General features: G+C 49.6%; 1 protein-coding gene across 2 annotated transcripts in view; it reads left to right on the top strand.

The window, feature by feature from the left end:
- Window positions 1-26,975, top strand: part of upb1 (ureidopropionase, beta) — a 150,203-nt gene that overhangs the window by 75,002 nt on the left and 48,226 nt on the right. For both annotated transcript variants that reach the window (XM_059983320.1, XM_059983319.1), the window contains exon 5: window positions 24,951-25,112. In XM_059983320.1, coding sequence (XP_059839303.1) covers window positions 24,951-25,112 — 162 coding nt within the window. The remainder of the gene's footprint in view (window positions 1-24,950; window positions 25,113-26,975) is intronic.

Genomic DNA, 26,975 nt, shown 5'->3' with positions numbered 1-26,975 from the left:
TGTCCTGTTACATGGGGTGTGAGGACTCGGTGTATACTGTAGTTCATGTCCTGTTACACGGGGAGTGAGGACTCGGTGTATACTGTAGTTCATGTCCTGTATCATGGGGGGGGGGAAGCGAGGGCTCGGTGTATATTGTAGTTAATGCCCTGTAATATGGGGGGGGGGGGGAAGCGAGGGCTCGGTGTATATTGTAGTTAATGGCCTGTAACATGGGGGGGGGGGAAACGAGGGCTCGGTCTATACTGTAGTCATTGCCCTGTAACATGGGGGGGGGGATGCGAGGGCTCGGTGTATATTGTAGTTTATGCCCTGTAACATGGGGGGGGGGGGAAACGAGGGCTCGGTCTATACTGTAGTCATTGCCCTGTAACATGGGGGGGGGGGATGCGAGGGCTCGGTGTATATTGTAGTTTATGCCCTGTAACATGGGGGGGGGGATGCGAGGGCTCGGTGTATATTGTAGTTTATGCCCTGTAACATGGGGGGGGGGATGCGAGGGCTCGGTGTATATTGTAGTTTATGCCCTGTAACATGGGGGGCAGGATGCGAGGGCTCGGTGTATATTGTAGTTTATGCCCTGTAACATGGGATTGACAGCTGATGCGAGGGCTCGGTCTATACTGTAGTCATTGCCCTGTAACATGGGGGGGGGGGGGGAGTCGAGGGCTCGGTGTATATTGTAGTCATTGCCCTGTAACATGGGGGGGGGGGGATGCGAGTGCTCGGTGTATATTGTAGTTTATGCCCTGTAACATGGGATTGACAGCTGATGCGAGGGCTCGGTGTATATTGTAGTCATTGCCCTGTAACATGGGATTGACAGCTGATGCGAGGGCTCGGTGTATATTGTAGTTAATGGCCTGTAACATGGGGGGAGGGGGAAACGAGGGCTCGGTCTATACTGTAGTCATTGCCCTGTAACATGGGGGGGGGGGGATGCGAGGGCTCGGTGTATATTGTAGTTTATGCCCTGTAACATGGGGGCGGGGGAAACGAGGGCTCGGTCTATACTGTAGTTCATGTCCTGTTACACGGGGAGTGAGGACTCGGTGTATACTGTAGTTCATGTCCTGTTACACGGGGAGTGAGGACTCGGTGTATACTGTAGTTCATGTCCTGTTACACGGGGAGTGAGGACTCGGTGTATACTGTAGTTCATGTCCTGTTTCACGGGGAGTGAGGACTTGGTGTATACTGTAGTTCTTGTCCTGTTACACGGGGGGGGGGGGGGGGGAGTGAGGACTCGGTGTATACTGTAGTTCATGTCCTGTTTCACGGGGAGTGAGGACTCGGTGTATACTGTAGTTCATGTCTTGTTACACGGAGGGGAGTGAGGACTCGGTGTATACTGTAGTTCATGTCCTGTTTCACGGGGAGTGAGGACTCGGTGTATACTGTAGTTCATGTCCTGTTACACGGGGGGAGTGAGGACTCGGTGTATACTGTAGTTCATGTCCTGTTTCACGGGGAGTGAGGAGTTGGTGTATACTGTAGTTCATGTCCTGTTACACGGGGGGAGTGAGGACTCGGTGTATACTGTAGTTCATGTCCTGTTACACGGGGAGTGAGGACTCGGTGTATACTGTAGTTCATGTCCTGTTACACGGGGGGAGTGAGGACTCGGTGTATACTGTAGTTCATGTCCTGTTACACGGGGAGTGAGGACTCGGTGTATACTGTAGTTCATGCCCTGTTACACGGGGGGAGTGAGGACTCGGTGTATACTGTAGTTCATGCCCTGTTACACGGGGGGAGTGAGGACTCGGTGTATACTGTAGTTCATGCCCTGTTACACGGGGGGAGTGAGGACTCGGTGTATACTGTAGTTCATGTCCTGTTACACGGGGAGTGAGGACTCGGTGTATACTGTAGTTCATGTCCTGTTACACGGGGAGTGAGGACTCGGTGTATACTGTAGTTCATGTCCTGTTACACGGGGAGTGAGGACTCGGTGTATACTGTAGTTCATGTCCTGTTTCACGGGGAGTGAGGACTTGGTGTATACTGTAGTTCTTGTCCTGTTACACGGGGGGGGGGGGAGTGAGGACTCGGTGTATACTGTAGTTCATGTCCTGTTACACGGGGAGTGAGGACTCGGTGTATACTGTAGTTCATGTCCTGTTACACGGGCGTAGTGAGGACTCGGTGTATACTGTAGTTCATGTCCTGTTACACGGGGGGAGTGAGGACTCAGTGTATACTGTAGTTCATGTCCTGTTACACGGGGAGTGAGGACTCGGTGTATACTGTAGTTCATGTCCTGTTACATGGGGAGTGAGGACTCGGTGTATACTGTAGTTCATGTCCTGTTACACGGGGGGAGTGAGGAGTCGGTGTATACTGTAGTTCATGTCCTGTTTCACGGGGAGTGAGGACTCGGTGTATACTGTAGTTCATGTCCTGTTACACGGGGGGAGTGAGGACTCGGTGTATACTGTAGTTCATGTCCTGTTACATGGGGTGTGAGGACTCGGTGTATACTGTAGTTCATGTCCTGTTACACGGGGAGTGAGGACTCGGTGTATACTGTAGTTCATGTCCTGTATCATGGGGGGGGGGAAGCGAGGGCTCGGTGTATATTGTAGTTAATGCCCTGTAATATGGGGGGGGGGGAAGCGAGGGCTCGGTGTATATTGTAGTTAATGGCCTGTAACATGGGGGGGGGGGGAAACGAGGGCTCGGTCTATACTGTAGTCATTGCCCTGTAACATGGGGGGGGGATGCGAGGGCTCGGTGTATATTGTAGTTTATGCCCTGTAACATGGGGGGGGGGGAAACGAGGGCTCGGTCTATACTGTAGTCATTGCCCTGTAACATGGGGGGGGGGGGATGCGAGGGCTCGGTGTATATTGTAGTTTATGCCCTGTAACATGGGGGGGGGGGATGCGAGGGCTCGGTGTATATTGTAGTTTATGTCCTGTAACATGGGGGGGGGGGATGCGAGGGCTCGGTGTATATTGTAGTTTATGCCCTGTAACATGGGGGGCGGGATGCGAGGGCTCGGTGTATATTGTAGTTTATGCCCTGTAACATGGGATTGACAGCTGATGCGAGGGCTCGGTCTATACTGTAGTCATTGCCCTGTAACATGGGGTGGGGGGGGGGAGTCGAGGGCTCGGTGTATATTGTAGTCATTGCCCTGTAACATGGGGGGGGGGGGATGCGAGTGCTCGGTGTATATTGTAGTTTATGCCCTGTAACATGGGATTGACAGCTGATGCGAGGGCTCGGTGTATATTGTAGTCATTGCCCTGTAACATGGGGGGAGGGGGAAACGAGGGCTCGGTCTATACTGTAGTCATTGCCCTGTAACATGGGGGGGGGGGGATGCGAGGGCTCGGTGTATATTGTAGTTTATGCCCTGTAACATGGGGGCGGGGGAAACGAGGGCTCGGTCTATACTGTAGTCATTGCCCTGTAACATGGGGGGGGGGGGATGCGAGGGCTCGGTGTATATTGTAGTTTATGCCCTGTAACATGGGGGGGGGGATGCGAGGGCTCGGTGTATATTGTAGTTTATGCCCTGTAACATGGGGGGGGGGGGATGCGAGGGCTCGGTGTATATTGTAGTTTATGCCCTGTAACATGGGATTGACAGCTGATGCGAGGGCTCGGTCTATACTGTAGTCATTGCCCTGTAACATGGGGGGGGGGGGGGGGAGTCGAGGGCTCGGTGTATATTGTAGTCATTGCCCTGTAACATGGGGGGGGGGGATGCGAGGGCTCGGTGTATATTGTAGTTTATGCCCTGTAACATGGGGGGGGGGGAAACGAGGGCTCGGTCTATACTGTAGTTTGCCCTGTAACATGGGGGGGGGGGATGCGAGGGCTCGGTGTATATTGTAGTCATTGCCCTTTAACATGGGATTGACAGCTGATGCGAGGGCTCGGTGTATATTGTAGTCATTGCCCTGTAACATGGGATTGACAGCTGATGCGAGGGCTCGGTGTATATTGTAGTTAATGCCCTGTATCATGGGGGGGGGGGGATGCGAGGGCTCGGTGTATGCTGTAGTTAATGCCCTGTATCATGGGGGGGGGGGGATGCGAGGGCTCGGTGTATACTGTAGTTAATGCCCTGTATCATGGGGGGGGGATGCGAGGGCTCGGTGTATACTGTAGTCATTGCCCTGTAACATGGGATTGACAGGTGATGCGAGGGCTCGGTGTATATTGTAGTTTATGCCCTGTAACATGGGATTGACAGCTGATGCGAGGGCTCGGTGTATACTGTAGTTAATGCCCTGTATCATGGGGGGGGGATGCAAGGGCTCGGTGTATACTGTAGTCATTGCCCTGTAACATGGGATTGACAGGTGATGCGAGGGCTTGGTGTATACTGTAGTCATTGCCCTGTAACATGGGATTGACAGCTGATGCGAGGGCTCGGTGTATACTGTAGTTAATGCCCTGTATCATGGGGGGGGGATGCGAGGGCTCGGTGTATACTGTAGTCATTGCCCTGTAACATGGGATTGACAGGTGATGCGAGGGTTCGGTGTATACTGTAGTCATTGCCCTGTAACATGGGATTGACAGGTGATGCGAGGGCTCGGTGAATACTGTAGTCATTGCCCTGTAACATGGGTTTGACAGCTGATGCGAGGGCTCGGTGTATATTGTAGTTTATGCCCTGTAACATGGGATTGACAGCTGATGCGAGGGCTCGGTGTATATTGTAGTTTATGCCCTGTAACATGGGATTGACAGCTGATGCGAGGGCTCGGTGTATACTGTAGTTAATGCCCGGTATCATGGGGGGGGGATGCGAGGGCTCGGTGTATACTGTAGTCATTGCCCTGTAACATGGGATTGACAGGTGATGCGAGGGCTCGGTGTATATTGTAGTCATTGCCCTGTAACATGGGATTGACAGCTGATGCGAGGGCTCGGTCTATACTGTAGTCATTGCCCTGTAACATGGGATTGACAGCTGATGCGAGGGCTCGGTGTATACTGTAGTCATTGCCCTGTAACATGGGATTGACAGCTGATGCGAGGGCTCGGTCTATACTGTAGTTTATGCCCTGTAACATGGGATTGACAGCTGATGCGAGGGCTCGGTCTATACTGTAGTTTATGCCCTGTAACATGGGATTGACAGCTGATGCGAGCCCTGCATCCAGATCACTTGCATTCTGCCTGAATTGCCTGATGGTGACTCCTGTCCATTGTGTGATCTGTTGGTTTTACTGGAGCTTCTCAAAATCGGTTTTATTGTCACCCATATGTGACATGAAATTTGTTAACTTCACAGCACCAGTTCACGATATAGAATAGGGTTCTCCAGTCTTTTTTGCAGTTTAATATTGACAGTATTCTTGCGGACTGGCCGGCGGTTAGGGGTGCTGTCAATCACAACTGGAAGGTAGGTGATAAGTCAACTGTAAGTCCCTTCCAAATGGCTAATACACTCAGTTTCGTTTCTAAATGGGTTTATCTAACGAATTTAATATTGAGCACACAGTGCGTATTTTCCTCGCATGAATATAGTGATAACTCAATTATACGTCATTTATAAGTCAATAGCATCATAACATTAAGTGACGTTTGGATATTAAACACACAGCAAATACTTTCCTTGTATGAACATATAAAATCATTGCAACACACCAATATCACTGAATCAGTGGGAGCCCTGGGCTTGTTTCCCTGCAACAAGACGGTCCCATCGAGGGGTGATGGGAGACAGCGATATTCGAAGGAGATTCCTCATGTCCAGTCTATTCCGCAATTTAGTTTTTGTTGCATTCATTGCAGAAAACCCCACTTCGCAGAGATATGATGTTGGAAATGGAAGCAACGTTTTCAGTGCTTTTGTGGCTATCTCAGGATATTCAGCCTTGACTTTGATCCAGAATGCCGGCAGATATGTTATGTCAAACATACTTTTCAGCCCACGGTCATTTGCAAGCTCGAGGAGTTGATCTTCTTCCCGCGCTGACATGGATGATTCACCGAGGACGTTCACAAATGGTTCATGGACCCATTCCTTTGCACGTCTTGGGTCATTAGCGGCTGGGAAGTAATGCTCGAATTCTGTCAACAGTGAAGGTAAGATGATCGCGCACCAGCTGTGAGGAGGACGGTGCAGCCTCAGTCTCCCAAAATCCCAGCTAATGTTGGGAACATGTCAAATATACCCCCGTCCACTCGCCGTCCACTCGCATAGTTCCAGTTTGGCTTTGAAAGCAGACATTTTATCTGCCAACTTGAAGACAGTTGTCATTCTCCCCTGAAGTGACAAGTTGAGTTCATTGAGCAAGTCAAAGATGACACACAGATAAGTGAATTTTGCTATCCACTCCTCGTCACTGAAGTGTACTGCCAGTGGTGACTCTTTTCCTGAAAGAAATCTCTGTAGCGGCTCTCTAAACTCAAAAAACCCTGGCCAGGGCTCTCCCCCTTGACAGCCACCTGACGTCAGTGTGTGAGAGAAGGAATTTGTGCTCTGCATCCATTTCCTCGCAAAGCTGCTTGAACAGACGTGAGTTAAGGGCTTTTGCTTTGACGTGATTGATAACTTCATCAATGTCACTCAATATGCTGTTAAAATCAGGTGACATTTTTTGGCTAGCCACAGTTTGGTATACAGGAGCAACATCTTTGACTTGGGTAGTGAAACCAGACAGCCGTCCAGTCATAGCTGCAGCCCCGTCTGTGCATATTCCAACACAGAATGACCAGTCCAGTTTGCCTGACACGTCGTCATTCAAAGACCTGAATAGTTCTGCCCCAGTCGTGTTAGTTGGCAGCGGCAGTGCACATAACACATCCTCGTGCACATCGTCTTGAAATATATATCGCACATAAACCAGCAGTATTGCCTTGTAGTTGACATCGGTAGACTCGTCGACCTTATAGCATACCATGGTGACTCGCTAAGCCGTTCCAACAGCTGTGCTTCGATGTCCTCCGCCATGTCATCGATTCTCCTTGAAACTGTGGTAGCTGAAAGAGAAACCTGTGCCATCTTGTTAGCTGCAGCTTCTCCCAACAGTTCACGGCACATGTCCTTGGCAGCGGGCAGAATCAATTCCTCACCAACAAGGAAAGGCTTCTCAGCCTTAGCCACACGGCTCACCACTCAGTACGACGCTGTCAGAGCAGCAGCATTTGTGGAGCTGGTGGCTCTCAGGGAGCTTCTGTCCCGCTCGCTCACGATTTCCTCACCAACAGTGAAAGGCTTCTCAGCCTTAGCCACACGGCTCGCCACTCAGTACGACGCTGTCAGAGCAGCAGCATTTGTGGAGCTGGTGGCTCTCAGGGAGCTTCTGTCCCGCTCGCTCACGATTTCCTCACCAACAGTGAAAGGCTTCTCAGCCTTAGCCACACGGCTCACCACTCAGTACGACGCTGTCAGAGCAGCAGCATTTGTGGAGCTGGTGGCTCTCAGGGAGCTTCTGTCCCGCTCGCTCACGATTTTTTCCACTCAAAAAACTCAGCGGGTTTGTCTTTAGGTGCAGGGTGCTTGGACTCAGGGTGCAGAAGCAGTTTTGAGGGCTTTGTTGCCTCATTAGACAGCTTGTCTCCACATATCACACAAGGGGGCTTGGAGCGTGTGAGTCACCGGTCGCATTAAAGCCATATTTTATGTACGACTTGTCATATTTCCTGTTGAAGGAAGCTTTCTTTTTTTTTGCAGTCTCGGCCTCAGCTGTCTCTGCGTTATCATCATCGTTAGGCCTTTTATGTCCCTACCCCCTCTTCCAAAGAAACTCTCAAGCGACATTTGTTTTTTACTCATCGAGTAGTTGCAGGTTAATGACCGACTGATGACCTCACGTGAGTGGGTAACGACCTCGTGTGCGTTCATGTTCAACGGTGGGCGTGACAGGGAATGGGGAGGTGCAGCTGACTCAGTCTGACATACCCTTTTGCTTCAAGCAGGCTTCAGTTATCTAGTACAGAATCAGAATCAGGTTTATTATCACCGGCATGTGACGTGAAACTTGTTAACTTAGCAGCAGCAGGTCAATGCAATACATAATCTAGCCCAGAGGAAAAAAAAGTAATCAATTACTTATATTGAATGCATTAAAAAAATACATGCAAAAGCAGAAAAACTGTATATTTAAAAAATTGAGGTGGCGTCCAATGATTCAATGTCCATTTAGGAACCGGATGGCAGAGGGGAAGAAGCTGTTCCTGAATCGCTGACTGTGTGCCTTCAGGCTTCTGTACTTCCTCCCTGATGGTAACAATGAGAAAAGGGCATGCCCTGGGTGCTGGAGGTCCTTAATAATGGATGCTGCCTTTCTGAGACACCGCTCCCTGAAGATGTCCTGGGTACTTTATAGGCTCGTACCCAAGATGGAGATTTACAACCTTCTGCAGCTTCTTTCGGTCCTGTGCAGTAGCCTCTCCATACCGGACAGTGATGCAGCCTGTCAGAATGCTCTCCACGGTACAACTATAGAAGTTTTTGAGTGTATTTGTCGACATGTCAAATCTCTTCAAACTCCTAATAAAGTATAGCCGCTGTCTTGCTTTCTTTATAACTACATCAATATGTTGGGACCAGGTTAGATCCTCAGAGATCTTGACTCCCAGGAACTTGAAGCTGCTCACTCTCTCCACTTCTGATCCCTCTATGAGGATTGGTATGTGTTCCTTTATCTTACCCTTCCTGAAGTCCACAATCAGCTCTTTCATCTTACTGACGTTGAGTACCAGGTTGTTGCTGCGGCACCATTCCACTAGTTGGCATATCTCACTCCTGTATGCCCTCCCGTCACCACCTGAGATTCTACCAACAATGGTTGTATCATCAGCAAATTTATAGATGGTATTTGAGCCATGCCTAGCCACACAGTCATGAGTGTAGAGAGAGTAGAGCAGTGGGCTAAGCACACACCCCTGAGGTGAGCCAGTGTTGATCGTCAGCGAGGAGGAGATGTTATCACCAATTCCGCATAGATTGTGGTCTCCCGGTTAGGAAGTCGAGGATCCAATTGCAGAGGGAGGTACAGAGGCCCAGGTTCTGTAACTTCTCAATCAGGATTGTGGGAATGCTGAGCTATAGTCGATGAACAGCATCCTGACGTAGGTGTTTGTGTTGTCTAAAGCCGTGTGAAGAACCATTGTGATTGCGTCTGCCATTGACCTATTGAGGTGACGGGCAAATTGCAATGGGTCCAGGTCCTTGCTGAGGCAGGAGTTCATTCTGGTCATGACCAACCTCTCAAAGCATTTCATCACCGTCGATGTGAGTGCTACCGGGCGATAGACATTAAGGTAGCCCACATTATTCTTCTTGGGCACTGGTATAATTGAAGCAAGTGGGAACCTTACCGGGTGTTCATCAGGACCTTCTGCCTTGCCTGGGTCCACTCTCACTAAAGACAGCTTAACATCAGCCTCTGAGACAGAGGTCACAGGGTCATCGGGTGCAGCAGGGATCTTCACAGCTGTAGTTGTGTTCTCCCTTTCAAAGCAGGCAAAGGCATTGAGTTCACCTGGTGGTGAAGCATCGCTGCCTTTCATACTATTGAGCTTCGCTTTGTAGGAAGTAATGTCTTGAAAACCCTGTCAGAATTGTCATACATTCGATGTCACCTCCATCCTCGTTCAAAATTGTCTCTTTGCCCTTGAAATAGCCCTCCTCAAATCATACCTGGTTTTCTGGTACAGGCCTGGGTCACCAGACCTGAATGCCACAGATCTAGCCTTCAACAGACCAATTACCTCCTGGTTCATCCACGGCTTTTGGTACAGTGAGTCTTTGCAGGCACACACTCGTCCACACGGGTTTTAATGAAGTTGGTAACAACTGCAGCATACTCATCCAGATTCGAAGATGAATCCCTGAATACAGTCCTGTAGTTGCTCCTGTGCTTCCCCTGTCCAAACCTTCTTGGTCCTCACTGCTGGTGCTGCAGTCTTCAGTCTCTGCAGTCTCTTCAGTCTCAGGGAGTAGAAGTACAGCCGGGTGATCAGACTTCCCAAGTGAGGGTGTGGAATAGCGGTCGGCATTCTTAATGGTGGTGTAGCAATGGTCCAGTGTGTTGTTTCCTCTGGTATTGCAAGTGATCTGTTGATGGTAGTTGCTTCGTGATTTTTTCAGACTGGCCTGGTTAAAATCTCCCAAAACGATGGTGAGGGCGTTAGGGTGCGCTGTGTCGTGCATGTTGATCCCATTGCTCATTTCATCTAAAGGCTGATTACCTTTGGCCTGAGGTGGAATGTGTACTGCTACCAAAATGACCCCGGAGCAGTTCCATGGTAGGTAAAAAGGAGGGCACTTAACTGCTAGAGATTCCAGGTCTGGTGAGCAGAATTGGGACAGCACTGATATACTCGTGCACCAAGAAGAGTTGATCATGAGGCATTCTCCTCCACCTCTGCTTCTCAGAGAATCTACAGATCTATCCTGATGACGTATAGTAAACCCATCGATCTGAATCGCTGCATCCGGTACGGAAGGGGTTAACCAGGATTCCTTGAAACAAGGGGCACGTGGTCCTAATGTCCCTCGGATTCAGCGCCCTGGCTCTGAGATCATCGATTTTATTCACCAGAGGCTGCATGTTTGCCAGCAAGACAGTTGGTATTGGGAGTTTAAAACCCCTTTTCCTCAAACGCACTTGTAATCCCGGTCTACAGCCACACTTCCTCCGTGGCTGCTCAGGAGGTACAGCGCGGGGGACAGGGCCTTCATTCAGACAGGCACATAGTTCACCACAAAAACCCCGTTTCCTCAAACGCACTTGTAATCCCGGTCTACAGCCACACTTCCTCCGTGGCTGCTTCCATCCACAATCAGCTTTGTTTACATCGCTTTAAAGCGGCGATAGTTTGTTTAAACACATTAAGCCATCTTTGTTGACTGTACTGACCTTGGAAGCAGTTGTGCTTTTTAGCTGTGTCAGGCTGAAACGGGAATATTTAATCGGATCCATTGAGGGCTCTGCTGCTTGCCGAGTCGTCCCGAAACTTGTGGTGACTCGGTCAGCACTGACTGACTGCTGTGGCACCATTCTGCACCATCAATCACCAAATTTCCCTCCGTACCTTGGGGTTCACGTGTGTATGAGCTGAGATGCTAAAGCTCGCTGTTTCTCCTGTTGAACTCAACAAGTGCTGGAAATGGTAATCGTTGGGAATGCTCATCAAATCAGATAAACAAACCATTCCTCTGTCTCCACGGATGCTGCCTGGCCCAGCATTTTCTGTTTCAGTTGCTGGGAGTATGTGATGTGGGGCCCGCAGTTCATCCTCACTGCTGCTCTGCGCCACACACGCTGGGTCCCATCACTCCTCCTGAGGAGTCTTTGCATCGGCATTGGGTCTGTGCACCAGGTATCCCTGTGCTGCAGTGGCTTTCCCACAGTCTTGAGCAGAGAGAGTACTGGGGATGGCTAGGGAGGGGGTGGGGCAACAGGGTGAGTGAGGGGGAGAAACTGGGCGGGGTCGGGGGAGTGAATGGCCAGTCCGCTGAGCCGGTAGTTGTAGAATCTACAGCCTGGCTACGTGTGGCTGTTGGTTTTGTGGAAAGTTAATAGCTTTTCTTTGTCACAAAGCCACTGGATCTGTGGATGTAGTTCAAAGCATCAAAACTTGCTTTTCACAGCTGCCTTATCATCCGGTGTGCAAGGACGTGACTTACTGTGAGACAGGAAGAGAATGAATCTGATTAAGCTGTGAGGATCAGTCATCATCCGTGCTTCACACTGCAATCTGTCCACTGTCCTCCTGCCTTTGGCCACTCTGCATTTCTGCTTAGTTCTGGAATATTTTAAGCTTCTATTTGATATTATCAGCCTGATTTATTCTTTTCTTTGTCAAATTATTTAATTTCCTCCTTTTAAGCTGGTAAAACCACCCCCAAGATGAAGCCCTGACTATACGTTTCCAGCATGGTTTCAGGGGGAGAGCAGTCACCATCCTGTGTAGAATTCTTCCTGTCCCTCCCGGTAGAAATGTTTCCCAGGCCCCAAACCTTTACCCCCACCTCTACCCCCTCTCCTCCCCTCCAGTCGCTCCCTTCCCATTCCTTTCCCCATCCCCTCCCCTCCCGACCCACACACCTCCCCCTCCTTTCCCTTTCATTCTCGTCCCCTCCCCTCCCATCCCCACACCTCCACTCCACTCCCCCTCCACGCTACCCCCTCCGCTTCTCTCTTTTCCCCTCCTTACTCCTGTACTCCCCACTTCCCTCCCCATCCTCACCCTTCACCTCCCTACCCTCTCCTTCCCTTTCCTCCCTTCTCCTCCCCTACCTTCCCTTCCCTACCCCTTTCCTCCCCATCCCTCCCCTTCCTTCCCCTCTACTACTCCCATTCCTCCCCTCCTCCCCTCTCTTCTGCTCCCTGCCACTCCCCTCCCCTTCCCCTCCCTTGCTCCCCTCCCCTTTACTCCTCTCTCCACCCCTCCCCTCTGCTTCCCAAACTCCCATAACCCTATACTCCCTCACACTTCTCTTCCCCCTCTCTCGCCCCTCCTCTGCTCCCCTCCCCTCTACTCCCCACTCCACCTCCTTCCCTCTACTCTCCTCCCCTTCCCTCTAATCCACATCACCCCTCCACTCTCCTCCACTCCACTCACCTCCGCTCCCCTCCACTCCCCACCCCTCACTCAATTCCTCTCCCTTCTGCTCCCCTCGTTTCTCCTCCGCTCCCCTCCACTCCCCACTTCCCTCTACTCCCTCCTCTCCACTCCCCTCCCCTCTCCCCCTCTCCTTCCCTCCTGTCCCACCCTTCTCCTCCCTACCCTCTCCTTCTCTCCCCTCTCCTCTCTTCCACTCTTCTGCCCTCTACTCCCCTTCTCTCCCCTCTTGTTTCCCCTCCCTATTCCTCCTCTCCCTACTCATCCCACACTCCCTCCTTCCCTGTACTTCACTCCCCTCTCCTCCACCTTCCCTCTACTCTAATCTCCTCCCCTCCCCTCCACCTTCCCTCTACTCCAATCTCCTCCCACTCCTCGCCTGCCCCATCCCCCTTCCCCTCCCCTCATTTCCTGTCCGTTCCCCCCACCTCATTTCCCTCCCCTCGTTTTCCCTCACTTCTCCTCCCCTCCCCACCCATCCCACTCCCCCCACCCCACCTCCTTCCCTCTACTCCCCTCCCTCTTCCCTCGAATCCATATCATCTCCCCTCCCTTCCAACCCACTCCACACCACACCCCTCCACTCTAGCACCACCCCCCTCGTTTCCCCTCCCTTCCGCTCCCCTCCTTTCCCCTCCCCTCTACTCCTCTCTCCCCTCCTTTTCCTTCCCCTCCCTTTCCCTCCCTTCCCTTTTCCTCCACTCCTGTCCCCCTCCCCTCCGATTGGGAGCAGAATGGGTTTATCACTGAGAACACCAGGAGTCCGATTGGGAGCAGAATGGGTTTATCACTGAGAACACCAGGAGTCCGATTGGGAGCAGAATGGGTTTATCACTGAGAACACCAGGAGTCCGATTGGGAGCAGAATGGGTTTATCACTGAGAACACCAGGAGTCCGATTGGGAGCAGAATGGGTTTATCACTGAGAACACCGGGAGTCCGATTGGGAGCAGAATGGGTTTATCACTGAGAACACCAGGAGTCCGATTGGGAGCAGAATGGGTTTATCACTGAGAACACCAGGAGTCCGATTGGGAGCAGAATGGGTTTATCACTGAGAACACCAGGAGTCCGATTGGGAGCAGAATGGGTTTATCACTGAGAACACCAGGAGTCCGATTGGGAGCAGAATGGGTTTATTACTGAGAACACCAGGAGTTCGATTGGGAGCAGAATGGGTTTATCACTGAGAACACCAGGAGTCCGATTGGGAGCAGAATGGGTTTATCACTGAGAACACCAGGAGTCCGATTGGGAGCAGAATGGGTTTATCACTGAGAACACCAGGAGTCCGATTGGGAGCAGAATGGGTTTATCACTGAGAACACCAGGAGTCCGATTGGGAGCAGAATGGGTTTATTACTGCAGAGCACCTGCAGTAATAAATTCTCTGGGGGCATTAGGGTTTCTGGGCACAGAGCTCCGGGCTCTTTGCCTGTTCTTGGGCTGCTAGGCTGCTCTGTGTGTCTGCAGAGAGGAAGGTCACCATGCCATTGAGTACCTTGCTCCTATTAATATTTTCATACATGCAACAGGGGCATTAATTGCCCTTGAAGGTGGGGGTGGGGTGGGGTGAACTACCGGTGTCCTCATAGTTTCAGTGCTTCATGGTTTCCCTAGGGAGCGAATGAGCCCTGATGATGGAGTGGTGATTATGGTAACATGTCAAGACAATGCATGACAAGGGCAGGGATCTACAGGTGGTGGTGCCTCCATGGTCCTTGCCCTGTTTGGTGGTAGAGATTGTGGGCTTGTCACTGAGTACCTTCAGCATATCTGGACTGTGCTTTTGGAATTCACTGCACTGTTGAGAGGGAATTAACGTTTAGGATTGTGGATGTTGTGGTGGACCCTAATATAATCAATCTCTTTCCTGGCTAGTGTCTTGTGGATGGCGGAAAGGACTGCAGCAGAATACGAGCCCTTCAGCCCACAATGCTGTGCCCAACATGTACTTTAGAAATTACCTGGGGTTACACATGCCCCTCTATTTTGCTAAGCTCCATGTACCTATCCAAGAGTCTCTTAAAAGACCCGATTGTATCCGCCTCCACCACCATCTCCAGCAGCCCATTCCACACACTCACCACCCTCTGTGTAATGATATCCTAGAGCATGGGGTTACAGGTAGTGGTGTGAGCACTGCTGCTGCTGGTCGTTCATGTGGCTGGAGGGATGCCAGGCCTGTTCAGAGTCTGCCACTCAGCACACACCACACTGAATGGTTTCTTTGGCGTGAAGATAGGGATTTTATCTTCACAAGCAGGTCACTTCAGCCAGAGCTGGTGGATTGGCAAGCTGAGGTGTAGACTTAGGGTTAGGGTGCCTCTATGAAGGGTGGATTGGCAAGCTGAGGTGTAGACTTAGGGTTAGGGTGCCTCTATGAAGGGTGGATTGGCAAGCTGAGGTGTAGACTTAGGGTTAGGGTGCCTCTATGAAGGGTGGATTGGCAAGCTGAGGTGTAGACTTAGGGTTAGGGTGCCTCTATGAAGGGTGGATTGGCAAGCTGAGGTGTAGACTTACCCCTGGAGTTGGGTCACTCACTACCTGTCACAGACCCAGTCTAACCACTCTGCCCATCAGCTCTCAGCGAGCTGGGTCGGTGGCGCTGCTATCAAACTACTCCACCCACAGTACACTCTGTGTCCTTGCTACTTCAGTGCTTCTCTCCAGTACTGTTCAACATTTGGTGTATTAAAACGACCAAGTTAATTGTCTGTTGCTGGTGTTCAACTATGGCCAATTGAACAATTAGAGGATATGCAGTCATTTTGATGTCGTTGATGGAAATAATTGAGACAAATAATTTGCTTTTCCAAAAGAAGTTTTAATTAGTCACGCATCAATCTGAAGGTATTAGACCATTTCCTCAGACAAGGACATCTGACTATTCAGCAAATTAATTTGAACGTTTCTAATGGAGGTTATAAAGTGGAGCCTTAAGCAGAAGTCTCCTCGGAATAGCTGGTTTGTTGGCGCTGGCCATCATTATAGCAACTAATGACAACACGCCATCTTGTGCCAGAACTTTCCACACAGAATGATTGGCTCCCCCTGTGCGAGATGATTGATAGACAGTGAGTCAGCCACCTCAAGGTCAACTCATTATCACCTCTAACCTGTGACAGAGGGAACCATATTGTGAAGCTGACACTTAATGTATCAGTTTTGAGATGCTGTAGTCCAGGGAAGATGGACACTGTTTTCTCTCCTGATACGGAGTGTGGCATAATGCTGATCTTCCTGCTTGGTGTGTGAAGCTGGACACTGAGAGCTATAACTAGGTGTAAGTAAGGCTGTTGGCCACTGGTCTCATTCCACAGCAGAAACCATGAGAGCAGTGTGAATACTCCCTGGTACACTTGTAAATGTTCAGTTAGAATTTTCCATCTGCCTCTCAGTGGGAAGATTGCAAGTTAACCGGTCAGCATTCATACTCAAGCACATGTGAAAATTGACAATCTCATAGCTCTCCCATGGGCCCTGTCTTACTGTTCCTTCATTGTTGCTGGTCTACATCCTGGAACACCCTATAAGTGTTCATCCTGTAACCACGGTGGTTTCCTCTGGAGGGATCCAGCGGGTTGGTAGGTTACGAAGGTGAGTGCCAGAATCTGAGGACAGTTGGATGGAATAGGGGGAGACAGGTTGCTGAAGAGATAACAAATTCATTGGTCATGATTTTTCAAGTATGTAGGGACCAATGACGTGGATAGGAAGAAGGAGGAGGTCCTGCAAAGAGACTTTAGGGAGTTAGGTGCAAAGTTGAAGGACAGGACCTCCAGAGTTGCAATCTCAGGATTGCTACCCGTGCCACGTGCTAATGAGGCTAGAATTAGGAAGATAATGCAGCTAAATACGTGGCTAAGGAGTTGGTGCAGGAGGGAGGGCTTCATGTTTCTGGACAACTGGGCCTTGTTCCAGGGAAGGTGGGTCCTGTTCTGACAGGGCGGGTTGCACCTGATCTGGAGGGGGACTAACATCCTTGTGGGACGGTTGTTAGTGCTGCTCCAGGGGGTTTAAACTAGATTTTCAGGGGGAGGGGAACCAGAGTGTTAGAGCAGATAGTGAGGTGGAGGAGGATGAAGGTCATGCGAGAACTGCAAGTATAGTGCATGGAGTAAAGCCAGATCTAACATATAAAGAGGCTTTGAGGAAAGAGCAGCAGAATAAAGGGTGTAAAGGTAGTAAGGTAGAAGGGCTAAAGTGTGTGTACTTCAATGCAAGAAGCATCAGGAACAAAGGTGATGAACTGAGAGCTTGGATATGTACATGGAATGATGATGTAGTGGCCATTACAGAGGCTTGGTTGGCACCAGGGCAGGAATGGATTCTCAATATTCCTGGATTTCAGTGCTTTAGAAGGGATAGAGAAGGGGGTAAAGGGGAGGAGGGGTGGCAGTACTGGTCAGGGATACTATTAACAGTTACAGAAAGGGTGGGTAATGTCGCAGGATCCTCTTTTGAGTCCGTATGGGTGGAAGTCAGGAACAGGAAGGGAGCAGTTACTCTACTGGGGGTATTCTATAGGCCCCCTGGTAGCAGCAGAGATACCGAGGAGCAGATTGGGAGGCAGATTTTGGAAAGGTTCAAAAATAACAGGGTTGTTATCATGGGTGACTTTAACTTCCCTAATATTGATTGGGACTTGATTAGTTCCAAGGGTTTAGATGGGGCAGAGTTTGTTAAGTGTGTCCAGGATGGATTCATGTCACAGTATCTTGACAGGCCGACGAGGGGAATGCCATACTAGATCTTGCATTAGGTAATGAACCGGGTCAGGTCACAGATCTCTCAGTGGGTGAGCATCTGGGGGACAGTGATCACTGCTCCCTGGCCTTTAGCATTATCATGGAAAAGGATAGAATCAGAGAGGACAGAAAAATTTTTAATTGGGGAAGGGCAAATTATGAGGCTATAAGGCTAGAACTTGTGGGTGTGAATTGGGATGATGTTTTTGCAGGGAAATGTACTATGGACATGTGGTCGATGTTTAGGGATCTCTTGCAGGATGTTAGGGATAAATTTATCCCAGTGAAGAAGATAAAGAATGGTAGGGTGAAGGAACCATGGGTGACAAGTGAGGTGGAGAATCTAGTCAGGTGGAAGAAGGCAGCATACATGAGGTTTAGGAAGCAAGATCAGATGAGTCTATTGAGGAACATAAGGTAGCAAGAAAGGAACTTAAGAAGGGGCTGAGGAGAACAAGAAGGGGGCATGAGAAGGCCTTGGCGAGTAGGGTAAAGGAAAACCCCAAGGCATTCTTCAATTATGTGAAGAACAAAAGGATGACAGAAGTGAAGATAGGACCGATTAGAGATAAAGGTGGGAAGATGTGCCTGGAAGCTGTGGAAGTGAGCGAGGTCCTCAATGAATACTTCTCTTCGGTACTCACCAATGAGAGGGAACTTGATGACGGTGAGGACAATATGAGTGAGGTTGATGTTCTGGAGCAAGTTGATATTACGGGAGAGGAGGTGTTGGAATTGTGAAAATACATTAAGACGGATAAGTCCCCAGGCCTGACGGAATATTCCCCAGGCTGCTCCATGAGGTGAGGTCATGGTCTGATCAGGGACAGTCAGCATGGCTTTGTGAAGGGCAGATCGTGTCTATCAAGCCTGATAGAGTTCTTTGATGAGGTGACCAGGGATATAGATGAGGGTAGTGCAGTGGATGCGATCTACATGGATTTTAGTAAGGCATTTGACAAGGTTCCACACGGTAGGCTTATTCAGAAAGTCAGAAGGCATGGGATCCAGGGCAGTTTGGCCAAGTGGATTCAGAATTGACTTGCCTGCAGAAAGTAGAGGGTCGTGGTGAAGGGAGTACATTTAGATTAGAGGGTTGTGACTAGTGGTGTCCCACAAGGATCGGTTCTGGGACCTCTACTTGTGATTTTTATTAACGACCTGGATGTGGGGGTAGAAGGATGGTTTGGCAAGTTTGCAGGCGACACAAGGGTTGGTGGTGTTGTAGATAGTGTAGAGGATTGTCGAAGATTGCAGAGAGACATTGATAGGATGCAGAAGTGGGCTGAGAAGTGGCAGATGGAGTTCAACCCAGAGAAGTGTGAGGTGGTACACTTTGGAAGGACAAACTCCATGCCAGGGTACAAAGTAAATGGTAGGATACTTGGTAGTGTGGAAGAGCAGAGGGATCTGGGGGTACATGTCCACAGATCTCTGAAAGTTGCCTCACAGGTAGATAGGGTAGTTAAGAAAGCTTATGGGGTGCTAGCTCTCATAAGTTGAGCGATAGAGTTTAAGAGTCGCAGGGTAATGATGCAGCTCGATAAAACTCTGGTTAGGCCACACTTGGAGTACTGGAAAGATGAACCACCACCTTTTCCTTACCACAATTTGAGGTTTGATCCATTCTTGGTTTCTCCATGTTTTGATGGCCAAAATATACATGGAAGACATTTAGCACATCAGGAACAAAGCCTTGTCACTTGCTTTCATTTTGTAAGGGATAATGACCTGCCAGTGGTGTTCATCCTTTGCTGATTCGTGTTTGGTCCACGCTGCCACTTGGCTGGTGAGATGCCTTTCCAGGGATCGTACCTGGACCTCTTGTGTCTTACTTGGTCACCAGACTTTGAATGCCTCTGATCTGGCCCTCAGCAGATTGTTGATCTCATGGTTCTTCCAGGGCTTCTGGTTGGGGAAGACTCGGAATGATTTTGTGGGGACACACTTGTCTTCGACTGTTTTTATGAACAGTCATAATGTAAGTGAGTGGTTAATTGGGTTAACTCATTGAGCCGAAGGGCCTGTGTCTGTGTTGTATCTTGGTAAGATCAAGTCTGAGACGGGGTGTTTTGCAGCAAGTAACACCCCTTTCTGCCTATAGGGCACAAGTAGGGTATATGGTGGAATACCCTCCACTTGCCAGGGTGAGAACTGCTGGAACAAGATCCAAAGCTCGAAGTTAGCCTGCCCTTCCCTCTGTCTCCCATACACAGTGCCCATCTGCACGTGCACTGCAGTTACTGAGCCAGCCTACTCTGACCAGCTGAACCTCTACCAGAGCAGAGGCTGCAGGAGAATCTGCAGGCACAGAAGACAGTTACTTGCAAATAACTTGCTAAATCCTGGAACTGCCTTCTCAACAGCATCTTTACCACAAGGACATTGCATTGAGGAGTAGAAGTGTTATTTTTCTTGTAGTTTAACTTTCCTAGGCTTGTTTGTAATTTTATACTTACCAATATACCTGTTGTGCATATGGGTGATTACAGACTGTCATGAGACAGGTTATTTTTACCCTGCTGATTATATGTTGTTGCAACAGTGATTTTTCCATTAAATATGTTAAAGTTGTATCTGTATTTTTCTAGAAACATAGGTGTCATGCCACTTGAGAATGGCTATTGATCGGTTAGTTATTATCACTGTAATGTTTGGTTATCTTTAGCCCGAGTATGGAGTAACCACACCGCTCTTTCCTTTGTCTTTTCTTTGTTCTCTGAGCTCCTCTTTCTGTGTTCATGAAACACTTAATAAAATCTCCCATCCACTGCCACCAAGCTCATAGTTCCCTTTCCTCGCACCTCCCGGTTCTACCTCCAACCCAAGATCTATAAACCCAACTGTCCAGGTAGACCCATTGTTTCTGCCTGCTCCTGCCCCACAGAAATTGTGTCTGCATATCTCAACTCTGTTTATCCTCCCTGGTTCAGTCCCTTCTTACCTACACATCCGGGACACTTCACACACACACTTGATCTTTTCATTGACTTCAAGTTCCTTGGCCCTGATCATCTCATTTTCACTGTGGGTGTCTAGTCCCTATACACTTCCATCCCCCATCAAGAGGGTTTCAAAGCTCTCTGCTCTTTCTGGACAACAGACCCAACCAGCTCCCCTCCACCACCACTCTCCTCTATCTGGCAGAACTGGTTCTCACCTTCACCAATTTCTCCTTCATCTGCTCTCACTTCTTTCAAACCTGAGGTGTAGCACTTGGATGGGTCCCAGCTATGCCTGCCTTCTCCATCTCTGGAGACAGCTTATCTACTGATATCTTCAATAAGCCCACGGACCCTCACAGCTACCTGGTCTATTCCTCTTCCTTGTTACTTGGAAAAAATGCCATTCTCTTTTCTCAGTTCCTCCATCTCTGCTGCACCTGCTGTTAGGATGAGGTTTTGCATCCTAACAATTGAGATGTCCTCCTCTTTCAGAGAAAGGGGCTTCCCTTCCCCCACTGTCAACACTGCCCTAATCTGCATCTCTTCCATTTTGCACATGTCTGGCCTCACCCATCCTCCTGGACCCACCCCCCCCCACCAATCTGGGATGGGGTTCCTCTGGTCCTCACCTACCACCCCACAGGCCTCCGGATCCAGCAACTAATTCTCTGTAATTTCTGCCATCTCCCGTGGGATCCCACCACCAAGCACTTCCTGATTTCCACCGGGATTGCTCCCTACATGACTCCCTTGTCCATTCATCCATCCCCATTGTTCTCCCTCCTGGCATTTAACCTTGTAAGCAAAACAACTGCCTCACTACAGCCCCAAGCAGTCCTTCCAGGTGTGGAGACACTTCACCTGCGAGTCTGTATCCGGAACTCCCAGTGTCTCTATGAGACCCAACGTAGATCGGAAGGTGGCTTCATTGAGCACCTTCGCTCAAAGTGGACTTTCCCGGTGCCTGCTCTACTGCCAGGATGAGGCCTCTCAGGTTGGAGGAGCAACACCTCATGTTCCATCTGCGTAGCCTCCAACCTGATGACACGAGCATCGATTTCTCAAACTTCCAGTAATCGTCTCCCCTCCTTTCCTTTGCCATTCCCCATTCCTGTTTCCCTCTCTCTTCTTTTTCCTTACCTGCCCATCACCTCCCCCTTCTCTTCCTTCTGTCCTCTCCTATCAGATTCCCCCTTCTCCAGCCCTGTATCTCTGTCATCTACAAACTTCCTAGCTCTTTACTTCACCCCTCCCCCTCCCCCTCCCCTCCCTCTCCCTCTTTCACCAATTACCTACCACCTCGTACTTCTTCCTCCCATCCCTCCAACTTCTCCCCTACCGTTCCGTCCCGATGAAGGGTCTCAGCCTGAAACTCTTTTCCATAGATGCTGAGCTCCTCCAGCGTTTTGTGTGTGTTGCTTTAGATTTCCAGCATCTGCAGATATTCTCATGTTCGTGACTTTTATTTGCTGGTAATAAGTTTTATACCTTATTCTTGACTTCTGAAGATGATTTGGCTCACAAAAGCAGCAGGATATAACAGACTGTGGTGGGCTGACTCCCCACTTTCTGAAGTATTGATGGATGGGTGAAGAATGTTTGTCTCCCACCTCCGCTCAGAGGCGAACACACACACGTGCAGGTTGCTTTGTCAGTAAATGAGGACTTTGTGTGATCACAGCTTGATCTCTTGGCTATAAAGGAGATTAGAAACTAACTCAAGTTAAATCTAAACTAGCTGCTGCAGTTGTGTGGGTGCAGGTGAAATTGGGTTTATTTTTATTGCTGTGCTAATTGCACATTTTGTCCACAATGCACTCTTAAGTCGGTGGGTATTGATTTTCCAGCTCAGTTACAGTACAAATCCTTTTACCTGTAGCAGTTCAAAGACGTAAATCCATGGTTAAATACAAACAGAAAATGTTGAAATAGGCAATTAACTGTTCAGTTTCCAGACATGGAAAAGGCAGTTGACTGTTTTTAATAGATAGTCCACGTTTTATCTTTCCGTTTCATATTTTGGGATATGGGATCATAATTTATATTTTTGTCGGTTTTTCTCTCAGCACGACAAAAAACAATCCAAATTTGAGGTGGGGAGGATCTGGACCGGGGAAGGTGGGGAGGATCTGGACCGGGGGAGGTGGTGAGGATCTGGACCGGGGGAGGTGGGGAGGATGTGGACCTGGGGAGGTGGGGAGGACGTGGACCGGGGGAGGTGGGGAGGATCTGGACCGGGGGAGGTGGTGAGGATCTGGACCGGGGGAGGTGGTGAGGATCTGGACCGGGGGAGATGGGGAGGATCTGGACCGGGGGAGGTGGGGAGGATCTGGACCGGGGGAGGTGGTGAAAATGTGGACCGGAGGAGGTGGTGAGGATCTGGACCGGGGGAGGTGGGGAGGATTTGGACCGGGGGATGTGGTGAGGATCTGGACCGGGGGAGGTGGGGAGGATCTGGACCGGGGGAGGTGGTGAGGATCTGGACCGGGGGAGATGGGGAGGATCTGGACCTGGGGAGGTGGTGGAGGCAGTCACTGACGGGTGTGGACGGTTATGGGCCAAGTGCTAGAAGACAGATGGGCTGAGTGGTCTGACTTCACATTCTGTGATGCTATGCTTGTCTGGTTGTACAAGGGCAACCAGAGGCATAAATGTCCATAACCCTGGAATCACGTTTTGTTTCTGATGTATGCTGCAATTCAGTCTGACAGGGTTGCTGGAGTGGGGTGTGGGTGGGAGTCACAAGCAAAGCTGCATCTGAACAGGTATGTTACACCTGCTGGGAACTTCAGGATAAGGAAGTGGAAGACAGTGAGATCAGTGCAAGGTTCATTGTCTTTTCAATGACTTCCCGTTTCCAAATATCGAAATGTTTTAACCCAGTGGGGGTTGTTAAGTTGTTTGTTAGGAAGTTGGTCTACAGTAGTTGTGGTCCATCTGTCCCTGCAGTTACCTTGAGTTTTCTTTGCCAGCTGAATTCAGATTCTGCCACTTCAGCAGGAAACGCGGGTGACAGTGGGTTTGCAGTGATGGAATCATGAGAAAAGTGCACTGACTTTTAATTGCCTAGAAAGTTAAGCTTACACAGACAGTTTGATCTTCCAAACTAAGCTGCGAAACGTGCGTTTGATAAACCTGCTCCTCAGGTCCAGGGTTCCAGCCCAGTCTCCGGAGCCTGCAGTCACACTGCGTTCCAGCCCAGATCGTATTTCTGAGCCCTGAGGGGCCTGACACCTTGGAACTTCGGTGAATGGCTTTAACTTGGAAAGCTATTCGGATGGCCTGGGGCACGTGCAGCCTGTTTCAGCACACCTGTGGGACCAGGTTACTCGCTGCCACCTCAAAGGTGCTGAGCTCAGACTGAGAGCTGCCTGTGGTGGGTGGTCACAGTCTACTTGTAGCCCCCACTGCGGCAGAGTGTCCTGTGATTCCCTGGTCCACAACATCATCTTGTTACCTTGCAGGATGTCCTCTGCTGTCTCTGCCTATTACACAGCACCCTCCCACCCCCGTTACCTGTGGCAGAGCTGATGGTGTCCTGCATTGTCCACATTCCCACGTCAAACGTTAGGGTCAAAGGTGAAGTTCGAAGTATTTATTGTCGGAGTGTACACAACCTTGAGATTCATCTTCTTGCAGGCAGCTGCAAAGATACACAATAGAACCCATTAAAACACACACACACACACACATTCCAAAGACTGTCCAATACATGAAATAAAGAACAAATTGTGTAAATAATAAAAGGCGCCAAACTTATCAAAGTCCAAACCACTTCGTGCACAACGGTTGGAGCTCAATTACTGAAGTCTTCTGGCCACCATTCGATCCCCTCCGAACTCTTCGACTCACAGCTTAGGACCATCCGAAGCAGTCAACCAAGCACATCTAGCTTCATCTCCTCTCCTCGGAGTACCTCCTGGCCTTGGACCCCCACTTGGGGTCCGTTCCTCGCCCAGCTTACAGCATCGCGTCCTCTCTCTCTCTACCCCCTCGCGCCAATCTCCCCAAAAGTCCGCCAACAATAGCTTACAGACTCAGAAGAAAGAACAACATTAATCCCAATTGGTTTACAAAGGAATACAATTCTCGTTATCAGTAAATTTTAACCCAAACAAGTTTCCAGCACTCTCTCGCAACAAAGAAGCATTCCTGCTTTTAATAAAACAAAGAAGCCATTTTGATTACATACACAGTAACAAAGAAAAAAGAAGAAACCCCCTTTACAAAAGTAAACAAATATCACACAGAACATGAACTGCAAAGCGTCCACAGCCACAGAGCCAGTTCATTGCTGGGACGAGAGAAGCCGCTGAGGTCGCAGGCCACAGCTGCAGAAGTGAGTAAACCTCACCGAGTAGCTTTGTCCTTCTCCCTCGGCTTGATACCTTGATCAAATCACAGATATAATCATCAATAAAGGCTGAATAGGCCAATGTTTCTGCTCTGCTCAGTTTACTGGTTTACCTCTGAATATTTGTCAGTACTTGGGAGATTCAAGCCTTGAATAATACCTAGCATGTTAAAAACCAGAAATATCAACATCTATAACAAAAGAAACAGAATTAACTTTGCACTGGCCTTTCGTAAACAACCCTGGTTCTCATCACATTCTTGATTTTCCTTCTATCTTTCTTTCCTGCCTTCTTCTCGTCCCACAAACCCTCCCCCCCACCCCCCCCCCCCCCGGCTTTCTTTCCTGCAGCTTGCAAGAAAATACAACCTGGTTGTGGTGTCCCCGATCCTGGAGCGAGATGAGCTTCACGGGGACACCTTGTGGAACACTGCAGTGGTGATTTCAAACTCTGGCAAGGTTCTCGGCAAGACTAGAAAAAACCACATTCCCAGGATTGGAGATTTTAACGAGGTAAGAGCGGTTAAACCCCTCACTGTGTGAGCATGATGCTGGCCAGGGGTATACAGCTGTGTCTGATGAATGTGCTCCAGTCTCGATGGCAGCTGTGATTCTGTGGGGTACGATGTACTGAGTTAGGTTGGGAGCTTCGACTAACAGTTGAGCAGGTTGTCTGTGTTAATGGAGAGTTGCAGACATAACCACTGCCCCTGATTCCTGCAGCAGTTTGGAGATTGAAGGGAACCTCTGGGAATTATGCAGCACTCTTCACATCCCCTGGAAATTTACTCAAGTTTTCAGCTCCTTGGCCTTTACAATCATCTGTGTAGAATTTCCAGAGATTCAACACCCTTTATTGGAGTCATCATAACAGCGTGGCTTCGCCACCGAAGATTGAGCAAGGGGGCTGCCCACATCTGCTGCAGGCTCGCTGGTGACTGACAGACCCGACCGCAAGGGTGGTCCTGGGCGTGTCCTTCAGCCTGCGCAGTGGTTACTTTAGGTGGAGAGCCGTGTGCGCGGTACGGGGTCCATCTGCCACAGCCTGGCAAGGTCCTCGGGTTGTAGGAGTTACGTCCCTCTCCCAGGTGGATGGCCTGACGAGCCCCACCTGCCCGGGTTTGGGGTCAGAGTCGCCCTTCTCTTGGTGTGGCTGCCAACCACAGCTAACGAGCCCAGCCTACCCATCCAGTTAGACCGCCGGACACTCGGTCGCGCCGTGACGTAGCAAGCTCGGTGGAAACCGGGGGCACCGACGAGAAGGTGTTGCTAAGGACGCAGTAGTGTAGGAGAGGCCATTTGCAGCAGCCTCCTGCAGTCGTGGTTTTTCGTGCCTCACAAATGACCAGGAGACGCAGAAGATTCTTCAAGAAGGGTTAAACTTTAATTTGCAAATCAAAGCTGAGACAGTCATTGAGCTAGTCACTGATTGCCCACCGATCCTCGGACACGGCATTTTTTATAGCAAAATCCTGGTCCAGTTTCACAGGTACGTCCCATTGACTTAATCATGTTCCAATCCACATCTCCCAGCTGTCTCTCACCAACACACCATCTTCTACATTCTTAGGATTTCATTCTCCTACCAAATTGGGTACATGCATAGCAAACAGCAAACTTCAAAGCTGACTACATCTCTTAGCTACCTCTCATTAACATATATTAACACACCATTGTCTTCTATATTCCTAGCACTTCATCTTGGGTACATGCATAGCAGATAACATTTCTTTAGCTACCTCTCATTAACATACTATTGTCTTCTACATTCCTAAGACTTCAGTCTACTAAATTGGGTACATGCATAGCAGACTGACTAGTTACACAGCAGATACAAGTTTTATAGTATTTTTATACTCCAATACTGCCTAGCAGGCCACGCGGCAATCACTGCACCGGGAACAGAGAGGCGATGTATTGCGCATACACTTCCCCGGGTGAGCGGGATGTCAGGCCCAGACCCCACCCGCCCCTATTGGAGTAACAAGCAGTAATAAACCAAGACAACTGGACTTGCTCTGTTGTCTCGAAGACATTTCGCCACTTCTCCGAGAGGCTTCTTCAGTTCTGATTCACGTGGCAGTAAACCTGGCTGATCAACTCTGAGTTGTTTAAAGGTAGAGCAATTACATGAGGGTCGATAAGAGTTGCCGAGGTAATGAGAGGGTTATTAACCCTTTCTTTGCATGAATGGAGGTGGAGGCACCGGGGTAGAGATGTTAGATGCAAGAAGCTGATAGGTGGTGTCGTACCCCACTCCCTCTGTTCAGGGATGGGCTTTCCAGTTTTACAAACCATCTGTCCTCCCTGTCCAAAATGTGCACAATGTTGTCCTTGAGGTGTCGATATACAGTCCAGTCCTGGCCTGAGGTGTTA

The sequence above is a fragment of the Hypanus sabinus genome, chromosome 10, assembly GCF_030144855.1.
Source record: "Hypanus sabinus isolate sHypSab1 chromosome 10, sHypSab1.hap1, whole genome shotgun sequence".
In the NCBI taxonomy this organism is placed as follows: Eukaryota; Metazoa; Chordata; class Chondrichthyes; order Myliobatiformes; family Dasyatidae; genus Hypanus; species Hypanus sabinus.
Note: the sequence above shows the minus strand (reverse complement) of the source record. Positions and strands in the feature narration are given on the sequence as shown.